This window comes from Petaurus breviceps, unplaced genomic scaffold (genome assembly GCF_028583685.1).
Source record: "Petaurus breviceps papuanus isolate PSGF00001 unplaced genomic scaffold, PetGlider_PUasm1.0 90903, whole genome shotgun sequence".
Classification (NCBI taxonomy): domain Eukaryota; kingdom Metazoa; phylum Chordata; class Mammalia; order Diprotodontia; family Petauridae; genus Petaurus; species Petaurus breviceps.
The window spans coordinates 4,444,729-4,457,970 of NW_027187376.1; the positions used below are offsets into that span (position 1 = coordinate 4,444,729).

The 13,242-nt window shown below is 34.9% G+C and overlaps 1 protein-coding gene across 1 annotated transcript in view; it reads left to right on the forward strand.

Annotated features, from left to right (window-relative positions):
* Positions 1–13,242, forward strand: part of ABCA12 (ATP binding cassette subfamily A member 12) — a 239,402-nt gene that overhangs the window by 190,488 nt on the left and 35,672 nt on the right. The window contains exons 35-39 of the mRNA XM_069075204.1: positions 94–180; positions 581–674; positions 3,896–4,023; positions 6,881–6,968; positions 7,879–7,984. Coding sequence (XP_068931305.1) covers positions 94–180; positions 581–674; positions 3,896–4,023; positions 6,881–6,968; positions 7,879–7,984 — 503 coding nt within the window. The remainder of the gene's footprint in view (positions 1–93; positions 181–580; positions 675–3,895; positions 4,024–6,880; positions 6,969–7,878; positions 7,985–13,242) is intronic.

Here is a 13,242-nt window from a genome sequence, read left to right on the forward strand (position 1 = left end):
GTGTGTGTGTGTGTGTGTGTGTGTGTGTGTGTGTGTGTGTGTGTGTGGTCAAGGAATAATGGAAGAATCATAATGTATTTTTTCATCTATTAGGAACTCCCATCCAAGCACAGAACCATTAGTCTCTGCAATGCTGACTTTCCCTGGAATAGACACCATATGTTTGAATACCAGTGATACGTAAGAAGACCTTTTTTCTTTTCTCTTTTCTTTTTCTTTCCTTCCTTCATGTTTCAGCTTCTTAATCTAAAGAACATGTACTAAAAAAATGTGAAATTTGCAGTAGTCTCTCTTCAACACTATGCATCAGTTTCTTCAATTTCCTCTAGTTCATTGTGCCATTCTAATAAGCTTCCAAGATGCTACAAAGCTCAGGGTAATTTGGCTTAGTGCTTCTTAACCAGTTAAAAACTCCCCTTGCTTATCTTCCAAATTACGGGATGTATAGAGCTACAACATGTTAATTTTTTTTTAAATTCATAAATCAACTCTGGGACTAGTTTACCTGTGTCTATATTCTGACATCTACCTTATCAGGGGGGAAAATGACAACTCACTTCTCATTTATCCTCACTTACAGGAGATGTTTAAAGAAAGGCACTTTGGACCAATGGAATACCAGTGGAGAACCCATCACTAACTTTGGTGTCTGCTCCTGCTCAGAAAATGTCCAGGTAATAATGAATAAGGCTTTAGTAAAATGGAAAATTTGAAGCATGCAAGATAGATGTAGGTTACAAGGTTGTTATTGTTGTTGCCGCTGCTTCTGCTACTTCAATGCAGGAACCAAATAAGTCAATAGGATTGGTTCTGGGCATGTCAAGATATTGATTTTCACCTTCAGAGTCTTTTCCTACAGGTCACTGGTTTAAATCCATCTTGGGTCATATGTCTAAAGGAAGGGAATTTAATGATGGTCTTTGTTCACAACTAACAAAAAATGAATTTTTGGTCTCAGTTCAGCTCTATCTACAAAACACTGCATGACACAACAACATGTCAGCATAACTGTGACACTTGAAAATACAGCAACTCAGTTCCTATAATGCTCAGCTGAAAAGGTAGCTAGGGCTAAAACAGAGCCCTGTATGTCTCTTGGTAACACCTCCAGACTGTAATAAAAGCACATTTACTGAAAGAGGTAGAAAATATTACTCTGCCTTCACTTCTCCTGCCCCTATTCCAAAGATAAACACTTTGGTTTCCAGGCATATCAATTCAGCACCTTTTAAGAGTCCCAAATTCACGGGGGAAATTAAAGATGGTTAGGGAGAAAAGACATGTTATTTTCTGAGATTCACTATATTGTCAACATACCTTCCCATGGGGGAAGACATCTAAATATATTTTGTTCCAAATGGCATATAATGACATCCTAAAACCAAGATGGTTATCTGTTGTACTGCAAAGGAAAAATACTTTCCATAAATACAATTTATTAGTGCCATCACTCTATGGAGGATGTTACTGAGGATGATAGGCAGGATTCAGCAACGATTTCTTGATTATTAGACAAAGAAATATTTGTGGTCAGCATTCTGGTAGGTCCCTTATAGAATCAAAATCTAATCATAGAGTATTTTAAGCATTTTAAAATTCCTCCTTGTTTTACAGTGATGACACTTTTATCTACCTTTAAACACTTTCATATGAGGGGTGGCTAGGTAGCGCAGTGAATAGAGCACCGGCCCTGGAGCCAGGAGTACCTGAGTTTAAATCCGACCCCAGACACTTGACACAAAAACCAGCCATGTGACCTTGGGCAAGTCACTTAACCCCAATTGCCCTCCAAAAAGGAAAAAAAAACTTTCATATGAATTCATTTTGGGTCTCCTTCAATATACTCAACTCTGTACAATTACACGCATCCAGTTTAGTTGCTAAAAGACGCCAATGGACAATCTATGCTACATAGCAGTGAGATCAATCTTATTATGCAAGAATGTTAGGACCAGAAATGACTTCTCATTTTACAGATAAGGAAACTGAGGTCATCTAGTGGGTAAACAGCAGAGACAGGACTAGAGTTCATTTCTTCTGACCCTCTTCAATGACAACCCCCCGTCTGACGTTCTTTCCGCTATACCACATGTTCTCTTGTGCTAAGATTCTTAGGAGGCAGTGCTAATAAATATGAGAAATGCTCTCAAATTAATTTAAATATTAAGAAACCAGGTCTGTTTCAACACATTCAAACACTTGATGCATTGATCAGTGAAATATATATTCAGTTCTTTTTTTGTAATGAACTTCCACATTTAGTTGGAAGCTTTATATCAAAAGAAAAGAATATATGATTTGGAAACCTGTGGTTACAGGGTCTATTCTAACTAAAGTATTAATTCTACTGCAGTTATAAAGTAGTGGTAGCTATCTTTGCTCTAATGGATTGGGATTTTAACATGTGAACATAGTTGGAAAATAGCCTGTATTAATCTTCTTACTATTTTCTAATGAATAATACATTTGGTAAGCATACTAAAATTTTCGTATTTAAATTTTTTTCCATCAGAGCTATTGTTTGTGGTGTTTAATTTTGACATCTCTGAAGTTAATGGTTCCAAAATGTGTTTGCTAGTTTAATATCACAGTTTGACCAAATTTAGGAGGTGCAAAAAAGGGATGGATTCTCTTTTCTACTCAGTCCATTCTGTCTATTGGTTTCTCTGTGGTACTCCAGGATTAGGAGATGGACAGCATGTAGATCCCATCTACATAGATATGTAAACTCTGATCCAAGATTCAGAAGCGAGAGCATTACTCTCAAAATAGCCATGGAGCAAGAATGGGAATATATTAAAGAGTTCTTAGTTATCTTTCAAACCTCTATTATCACTGAAACCAGAAGAGAAGAAATGAAAGAATTCTTGCTTCATTGATGGAATATTTTATTGATGAATTTTGGATTTTTTTTTTACTCCATAATAACTTACTCACAGCTGTCTCTGCCCCACCATAATACGTTCTCATATCTAAAGAATTTTTTTTAAGTTAAGCAAAGAAGGATAATGTGATCAAAACTGCCATCTCTAACCATAGCCCATTGCCTCTTTACCAGAAGGAAGAGAGTGTGTTTAAACATAATACCTCTGAAAAGAACAGTGGCCATAGCATTTGCTCTGAATTTGTTAGTTGTTTTTATGCTGTCTTCATTTATATTGTGATTGTTATAAAAATTGTTTCTCTGCTTCTCATTTCTTTACTCCATGTAGATCATACAAGCCTTGCCAAATTTCTTTGAATTCTTTGTAGTCATCATTCTATACAGCATAATAAATATTCTGTTCCATTCCTATACCACAATAAATTCAACCATTAGCCAAAAGAAGGATTTTTGTATTTAAGGACCTGGAAGTGCAGAAAATTAAATTCATAAATAGAGTTGTTTTTATTTTAATGCCTCATGCATCTGAGTTTGGCACCTAAAACTATTAATGCTATTTTTTTCAGTCCCTGATAATGTGTCTTGAGTAGCTTATTTAAACTAATGTTGTTCTTTTATTTTTTGGCAACATTTTCTTTCTTCCCCATGTATTACCAAGGGAGCTCAGAATCAGTCTAGTGTTTGTTTGTTATTTACACTGCCACCATATCAAACTTGTCAGCACAATTCAAGGGATGTCGCATACTAGTTGACCTGTGTCTCTCCTGTTGGCTGTAAGACAAATCAGAAAATAAAGTGTCCTCTACATAAATAATAGCTATTTGTCCTAATTTCTTGGCACAGATGAGTTGACTTTTTTCCAAGCTCTTTAGAGTCAGGAGACATTCTTATCTCATTGGAACAGTTGCAATTGAAGACAAACCGTGAGAGAGTAGCTTCTTGACATTTGTCTGTTTGATTTGTTCAGCCCTGATCCGAAGTAACTCTCATTTTTTAAATTTGCTCTTTCAGGAATGTCCCAAGTTTAACTACTCCCCTCCTCACCGAAGAACATATTCTTCTCAAGTCCTTTATAACCTCAGTGGGCATCACATAGAAAATTACCTCATTTCAACAGCTAATGAATTCACCCAAAGAAGGTAAAAATAAACCTATTTATAATACTTTACAATGTTATCATAGAGTTTTAAGGTTGTTTTTTTCAGTACATGATAATATGTCTTGAGTAGCTTATTTAAACTGATTTTGTCCTTTTATTTTTGGAGATACTTGCTACCCACCCCATGCATCAGTCTAGTGTTTGTTTATTGGTTAAGGAGAGACAATTTGTATTTCAGAACTGCCACTATTACTTCTACATGGCTCCATTTTCTTTTCGTTTTAACTTAAATCTTCAATACCTTTTCAGAAAGAAAATATAGTGGAAGTACAAGCAGTAAAGGCCATGTTTTTAAAGTTCATTTTGACAAAATATAAATTAAATCATTCTTTGGAAGCATAGTATTTAATACTTGAAATAGATTGGAAACAACATAGGGCAGAAAGAGTCCTATAATGAAAGTAGTACTACATAAAGGAAAGGAGAACCTGAGTCCTAATTATAGCTCAGCTATTTGTTAAATCAGAGAAGTCATAACACCCCTCTTGGCTTTAGTTTGCCCATCTGTGAAGTTAAGAAGTTGGTCTAGATGATTTCTGAGGTTGGGTTGACTACATCCCTAAAGCCTCTGCTCTAAAGCTAACGTTAAATTCAAACAATTGCTTGCACTATTAGCATTGCTTTGGCATTCTAAAGAAGAACTATTGATGATATACGATCAACCTTAAGTTTGTATGTAATAGTATTTGTTAATAATTGGTCCAAACCATGATTCCAGAGGACTGATGATAATCTATGCTACCCACCTCCTGATAGAGAAGTGATGGTTTCAAGATGTAGAAATAGACACCATTTTTTAAACTTAGATAAAGTGGGAATTTATTTTGCTTGACTATGCATATCTATATTACAAGGATTTTGGTTTGTTTGTTTCTTTAATTGGAGAAGGTAAATATTGGAGGGAGAGGAAATAAATGCTCCTTAGTTGAAAAATAAAATAAATAGTTGACCCGGAGTCCAAAACTAACACTTATCAACTATATGGAAAGCATGTTAATTAAGCTCATGCCTTCTATTAAATCAGTAGCCAGGCTATATGGACTATGATTACAGTATGGCAAGCCCAGGCAATAACTATTTGTATATAGCTGGAAAAGCTGATTATCTCTTAATAACAGTCTTAGAATTGTTGATTAGCTAGTCAAGATTAAGACTATTGATAAAAAAAAAAACAATGATGACAATCAGCAGTCAACCCAAAGAAAAGAATTAAAGGACTTTCTTGAGTCCAAATCCTATGAGATGGAAACCCATTCATTCCATAATATTCATAAAAAGGAAGGAGGAAATTTGAGAATTTATTTTGCTTGTTCACGTATATTTGGCTTTGTTTTCCCTTATTGTTTTTACCAGTAGGGATAGGGGTTGGAGGAGAGAGGAGAGATATGGTGTGGAAAGAAAAAAGGAAAGAAGGAGGGAAAGAAGGAAGGAAGAAAGAAAGGAAGGAAGGAAGTCAATGAGTTTTTTTTTAACTGCAGAGAAGAGGAGAGAAAGAAGTCTAGAAAGAAGCACAGACAAGTAGGAAAGCTTTTTGAAAGCTACAAATTGTACTTATATACTTAAAAAGAAAAATAAGCTAGAATAACAGAGCTCTCTAGGTTCATGTGCAGTCACTATTTTTTGTTCTATCATGTATGTGAAAATGTTCATTTCATATAAGTTTAGAATAAAATAACTTAAAAAAAGGAAAGGAAAGGTGATCTCAAAATGAATGAAGTTATATGGAAGAAGGGTTATTGAGTTTGATTGATCACTGATATATACCAGCACTTTCCCTAATTTTTTTTATCCCTTCCTGACAGAAAATGTCAAGTTGGAGATCATCTATTCCAACACCCTCATTTCATAGAAGATGAAACAAACTCAGAATGTGTGACTTTTCCAGGGTCATATTAGCATTTGAACCTGTCTTTTGATGGTTCTGAAAAAAAAATAGTAAAGAGATTAGAATGATAAAACTGAATCCAAGAAAAAGAGTTAAGAATCTGAAATTATTTGGTTTGAAGAAAGGAAATTTGAAATATAAAATATACTCTAAGATTTCTAAGAATTTCAGGTATGAATCTGAGTGGTCACATTCTTACCTGTTGGTAGAGCCCAGCACTGTCAGATATGCTTCTGCCCACCAAAGTGGTGGAGTAGGAAAGAGAGGACAAAAACTGAAGTCAAAGTCTCTAAAGTGTAAATAAAGAGGTATTAGCATATGACACGTGTCAAGAAAGTTGCAGGGTGAGAGCAATTGGTATAGCCCAAGCCATATTCTCTCGTTATAAGTTTATCTGTATGTCAAGAGTCAGGGACAGCCATACATTTCTCCTGAAGCACTAAGGAAAAAATAGATCAGATGAAAACATCGATCAATTAGCCAAGGAGTGTTTGGGGGGGGGGGGGGAGGGGGGGGACGCCCACTACATATTCAATTGAACAGGGATAGAATCCATGCAGATATCTGTAGCCTGCAAAAAAAAAAAAAACAACCAGTCAATAACTTGTTTCTAGCCTAAATACTAATGGAAAGAAATGGTCAACAGGTCTAAAAGAGTATTTTTAAAAGGCATAAGAAGGATTTTTTTTTAAGTTGATAGGACTACAGACTTATTGGACACAATTGAAAGGAACTATGGAGATCATATTACCCAACTTCCTCAGTGTACAAATGAGAAAAAAAAGGGTCTCAAAAGAGATAGTAATTCATCCAAAATTTTTTCACAATTGTATTTATAGGAGAAACTCAAGACTGGGAGAAGAAAAGCATAAATTCACACTTAGGCTACCTAGAAAGGAATAAAATATTACCTTTTCCCTACTATAATAAATATAAACTTTTTTTCTTATAGGTATGGAGGTTGGAGTTTTGGATTACCTCTGACTAAGGACCTTCGCTTTGATGTAACAACCATTCCTGAAAACAGAACACTCGCCAAGGTATTTTCTAACTCTTGCCTCATACTTTACAAACAATTCCAATCTAAAAATGTGCAAGGTCCAAGTTGAAGCTGTTTTCATATAGCTATAGATGTGCCTCCATTTACACAATCCCTGTGTTTCTGAAAAGTTTGCCCATGAGTACAGTTTTGTAAGTTGAGTCCTATATCCCACTTGGCCTACATAAAAATCTCCAAGATGTTTTAACTTTATTTCTAATTATTCTTCAAGTGGCATTTTAATGTTAAATTTCTCCCCTATCACAAGGTCTACAAAATTGGACAAAATAACAAACAAGCAAAAATCAGAGAAAAACGCAGTACTTTGAATAATAATACCCTATATATTTTTAAGATGTTTAATTTCTAAAATTGAGGCACTTTAAAGCCTGGGTCTTTCACACAGCCTATATAGTAATTCACTACATGGTTGAAACTCAGATAGGAATAATAGATGGATTTACAGAGGAAGAAAAGACAGGGAAGTGAAGTGTCTTTTATACTAAAATAAACACTGGTTCATAAGAAATAACAACCTTGTTTGCTATTTTTTGTTTCTTCAACACAGTTATATGAAAGATATTATTAGAAAGCAGATCTTAGTTCTAGGTTCAGCATTGCTAATGACCCATCATGGAGACAATGATATTTCCCTAATTTTTCTTCAAACTTATAATCCAAGTTCATGCCATCCCAGTGCATATGCTTTCAAAATCTACCTGTAGAAACAAATGGAGGTAGCTGTGTCCTGTCCTCTGAACCATGGCTCAAAATCTCATGAGCTTCCAAGTTGGATTTTCAAATGCATTAGGAATTTTCTTATGCTATTTAACAGTTAAAGTTAAACATACAGCTTTCCTACTTAATATTTAGGGTGATGATGATCTTGTCTTGTCTTGGAATTGCAATAGGTGTGGTATGATCCTGAAGGTTACCACTCCCTTCCTGCTTACCTCAACAGCTTCAACAACTTCCTCCTTCGAATTAACATGTCAGACTATGATGCCACCAGACACGGTAGGTTACTCACAAGAAAGCTCCTTATATTGAGACTTGCTGAATGAAACTTTCTATTTTTCCACATTCAAAAAGCTTTGTGATTTTATTAATTATCTTGGGTCCACCCTACACACATATACACACATATACATGCATGTGTATGTATTATGTGTACTTATATACATATATGTTTATGTATGTATTGTGTGTATACGTGTACATGTATAAACACAAATACACATACACATATAAATAATACAATATGCATATTTATACATATGTGCCTTATTTGTGCATAGTTGTTTCTATATTGTCTCCCCCATTAGACTATGAAATCCTTGAGAGTAGGGGCTTTCTTTTACCCTTCTTTATATACTCAGTGCTTGGCATGGTACGTGGAACATAGTAAATGCTTAATAAATACTTCTTGACTGACTTTTTATTCTAGCTTTGGATGATTTTTCATCATCCAAATAAAAATTGAGAAGAGATGTAAAAAAATGAATAGAAAGAGTAGTTGGCATATGCTTTATCTAGTAGATGAAATGGTAGACATATTGATGATGGGGAAATATGCTTTTACTTTGACAGTTACCTAACATAGCTATGAGTTAGTAACAACATATTATTTGTACAAAAATAGGATATCAAGCTACAGCATCATAAAAAGTGAAGATTTTTCCTTCTGCTTCAAGAGGAATTGACCTGTAGTTCCTTTTTTTCTCACATGTAGAAATTCACTGAATGAAAAAAAAAATGAATGGTTAATAATTGCTAGTTGAAATACCTTTAGTGAATACTTTAACTTCAGTGTACTTCACTTTCAACCAAAAAACCTTTTTTGAGGTAGTATAATGCAGTGAGTAGACCACTGGGCTTAGAGTCAAGAAGACCTAACTACGAATCCTGCCCTAGACACTTACTAGCAGTGTGATCCTGGGTGAGTCATTTCAATTCTCTGAGCTTTAGTTTCTTTATCTATAAAATGGGGATGGAGGAGGTGGGCTTATTGGCCTCTGAGCTCTATTGACCGATCTAGCTCAAAATCTCTTATCCTGTAATTTCTCTTCCCTCTGTCTTCTATACACAGCTTCGTGATGATTTTCCTAAAACTTGGTCTAACCATGTCATTTCCTCACTCAATAAATTCCAAGAGCTGCCTATTACCTGATGATAAAATATGAATTCCTCTGTTTATATTTGTAAATCCCTTCCCTTAACTTCTTTGGAACTCATCAGTAAAAGGAGAGCTTTGTACTCAATGGTTTCAAAGGTCCCTTTCGGTTGTAAATCAATGATCCTCCTATCCATTTATTAAGTCTCAATACTGTGTATACAGTGGAGATACAAACACAAAACCAAAGCAGTCCCTAGTCTCAGGGAGCTTATATTCTGTGTGTGTGTGTGTGTGTGTGTGTGTGTGTGTGTAACCTTTATACAGACAAGACAATACAAATTATAGATGTAGTAAATACAAGATCATTCCAGGGGTTAGGCCTTGGCAATTGGGTAGGAGGTCTGGAGGGTTTGGAGAGAGATCAGGATGAAGCCTCAGGTAGGAGGTGGCATTACAACTTTAAAATCATTTTAATACTCTGAGATGGAGGAACTACTGGAACTTATCTCATTTTTGAGAGTCTAATAGCGGGGCAGTTGGGTGATGCAGTGGACAGAGCATTAGTCCTGAACTCTGGAGGACATGAGTTGAAATTGGACCTCAGACACTTACTATTGTGTGACCCTGGGCAACTCCAATTGCCGAGAGACAGAGACAGAGAAACAGAGAGACAGAAAGAGCGAGATTCTAATGCTTATTTGCCTTTCTTCAGATATGCATAATTTAACCCCACTCCACAAACATTTCTTAAGCACCTACTATGTGTAAGATGCTGTGCAAGGTAGTAGAAATACAAAGACAAAATATAAACTAGCTTTTGCCTTCAGAGAGTTTATATCCTTTTTTTATGGGGATAGTGGGGAGAAACTATGACACGTGAGAACATAAGTATGTAAACAATTATTTCAGGAAGGAGTCAATGAGCTGAAGCTTGAATTCAGCTAGGGATTCTAAGAGGCAGAGGTGAGATGGGTATGAACTCCCATCATGAGTTTTAGCCTTTGCCAAGACATAGCAATGGCACATAGAAGGCTGAATTCAAGCAACAGCAAGTAGACCAATTTTGCTAAGCCATAAAGTACATGAAAGGGCAACCAGATGGCACAATGGTTAGAGTGCCAAGCCTGGAGTTAGGAAGACTCCTTCATGAGTTCAAATCTAGCCCCGCACACTAACTAGCTGTGTGATCCTGGGCAAGTCACTTAACCCTGTTTGCCTCAGTTTCTTCATGTGTAAAATGAACTAGAAAAGGAAATGACAAACCATTCCAGTATCCTTGCCAAGAAACCCCCCCACACACACACACAAAGGGTAATAGAGAGTCAAATATAACTGAAAAATTACTGAACAAAGTGAATAGATGGAAGGAATGTGCAAAAATAACTAAAGGTAAGGTGGAGTCAGATTGTGAAGGGCTTTAGATGCCAAGTCAAGAACTATGTATTCTGGGTATAGTCAGACCTTTGATTTGCTTCATAATGTTATTTTAGCAGCTCCACAGAGGATGGATTGGAAAGGAGAGAAAATGGATGTAAAATGTCCAATCAGGAATTTGTATCAGTGATTAATTTTTTCTTTTTTTTCTAAGAATTATCCATATTATTCTCAAATTACTTTAAAGATATACATAATTGCAAATATATCTGCATTTAGAATAAAGCTAGGGGGCATTTAACTGGGTTTATTAGTCACTAGTTTCATGAGGTGCCACATCATTTTCAAAGTAAGATTGAAAGAGACTAATTTATTTTTACCAATTCAATTACTGCTCATCCAACCATTCTCTCTTCTTCTCTGGACTCTTTCTGATTGCTTTTCCTTACCCATCCTAGGATTTAAGATGGAGGAGAAACTAAGGGTAACACAGTTATTTGTCAAAATTGAATTTTTAAATGAATAAATAGTCTGAGCAGGAACTAAGGATACAATATATTTAGAAATGTTAATATCTACCTTCTTTCTCTTAAATTCCAGTACTGGGTTCTGATTAGGGTGTGCCAAATTAATAGTGGCAGTGCTAGAAGTATTCTATGGAATCAAATGTTTTCTGACATCCAGTTCTTCAGGAGCCTTTTGGTCTGAGAAAATAATATTTTTCCCACCTGATTTAGCTCTTTCCTAGCAGGAGAAACTATGGAGAAAATTATGTGATTGATAGTCCTTAGATCTAGAAATCAATAACTGGGCATAGTCAAAAGTGGTAAATCCAATTAAATGGGGACCAAAGTCACGTGGGCTTGACACAATCTGGTTTGAAATACAATTAAACAGTTGACTTTCAGGAGGATGTCTTACTTAGAGCAAAAGCCATTTGTTGCTGCAACAAATAATGACAGGGTGTACAAGAACCTCAGAAATGATGAGATAAAAATATAGCATGGAGGTCTGCAGCCCCCTGAATGAGAGACTGATCTTGCTTTTGGTATTGGAACAAGGCCTTTAACCAAAACATACACAGGGATAACTTTCCTTTCGGAGCTCTTTTTCCTAGACTGAGAAAATATCAGTAATTCTAGATTTGAATATGCAGACGTCTGCATTGTAAGTTGAACAGGTTGAATGATTAATACCAAAGAAAAAACTTGGTTTTCATCCCCTCCAAAAACTTCAACTTTCAATAATTTTCTTTTAAAAAGTCTTTGGTTTACATGGCTAACAGATTTGCAACATTTTAGTTTCTTTTTCTATAAAAAGAAAATTAGATTTTATTCAAAGTTGAAAATTTGTTAGTCCTTTATGTATTTTTATTGTTTTATAATCTATAGAGAACCTACTATGGTAATATATAATATATTTAAGGATGTAACTAATTATATTTTCCCTCTCCATAATGTGCTTGTTCTTAATTCATCTTTATTATATTCTGTATGAACTGGGAATCTCATTTAGCCTGAAAAAATTGATTTTCTTTGAATTCTCTAGTGCTAATAAAAATACTTTAATTAGCTTTGCTTAGCCATGTCAATATCTATTATATACATGTGGTTCCCTCTAGTGGTTAATTTGACATAAAAATTCCTTTTTTTCTTCATTGCTAAAGAGACTTGGTGAAGGCTTGCCTTCATTACTGAATACCAAACAATTAAGGTTTTCCTAAACAATGCTTATAGATTGCCTGTTATCTTTTAATGTTTTTCTTCTCAATAATTAGTTTGCTCTTTGGAGATATTAATACGACCATTGTAACCTTGGCTTATAGATTACAAAACAATAAAACTATGCCAAGGACAAAGGGACTTCTTTCTTTGTATACAGGCAAACTGATTATAGAACATTACTACTTTCACAAGTCATTAGGACAATTTCTTTTTATGACTAAAAACTAGAAAGCATAGTTGTTCAGTGGCTAGAAGACTGGCCTTGGCTTCAAGGCTTCATAAGACCTGGTTCTGAAAAATGCTGACAGGGTAACCATGAGCAATTTTTTCACTTCTCAATATTCTAACTTAACACTGTGCATGACAGATGAGTTAATGATTTGCATCTGGGGAAAGAGATTACCCCACATTTTTTTCTGGTCCACAGGCCTGGATCAAAAAACAAAACACACCAGTTAAAAGGGATGAGGAGGAAATTAAAATGTTATGTACCATCCCAGGAAACTAAAGGTCTGTTTTTTTCAGATAAAATGTTTTTAGAGGGTTAAAATCAGTGGTCACTAGAGTGAGAAGTATCACAAGTAAATATTACAGACGTTGCTTAGGTGGCAAATAATTTGTCTTGTTCCTAAGAAATGTGAATGAACAACAAACAATTTGACATTTCAGGCTTGCTGTGATCTTTCTTATTAAAATTATCCTGAATACAAGTTTGAAGAATTGTTAATAGAATTATCTATTTTATTAGAAAATACTTAGAAAAGAAATGATATTAACTCATATTTATATCATATTTTAGAGATTACATAACACTTAATATAAGTGATTATTTCAAATGATCTTGGAAGGCAGGTGTTATCACCACTGTATAAATTGTCAAATGAACTTTCTCATGGTCATACAGCTAGCAAGCATTAGAGGGTTTTCCTAGATTTGTCAGTCAAAGATACCATTGTGTAGTGTGGTTACACTCATGGTATCTCTCAATGATAAAACCTTCTTAGAAAATATAAAATATTTAGTATCTTAAAATATTAATATTTATACTTAAATTCAAAGGA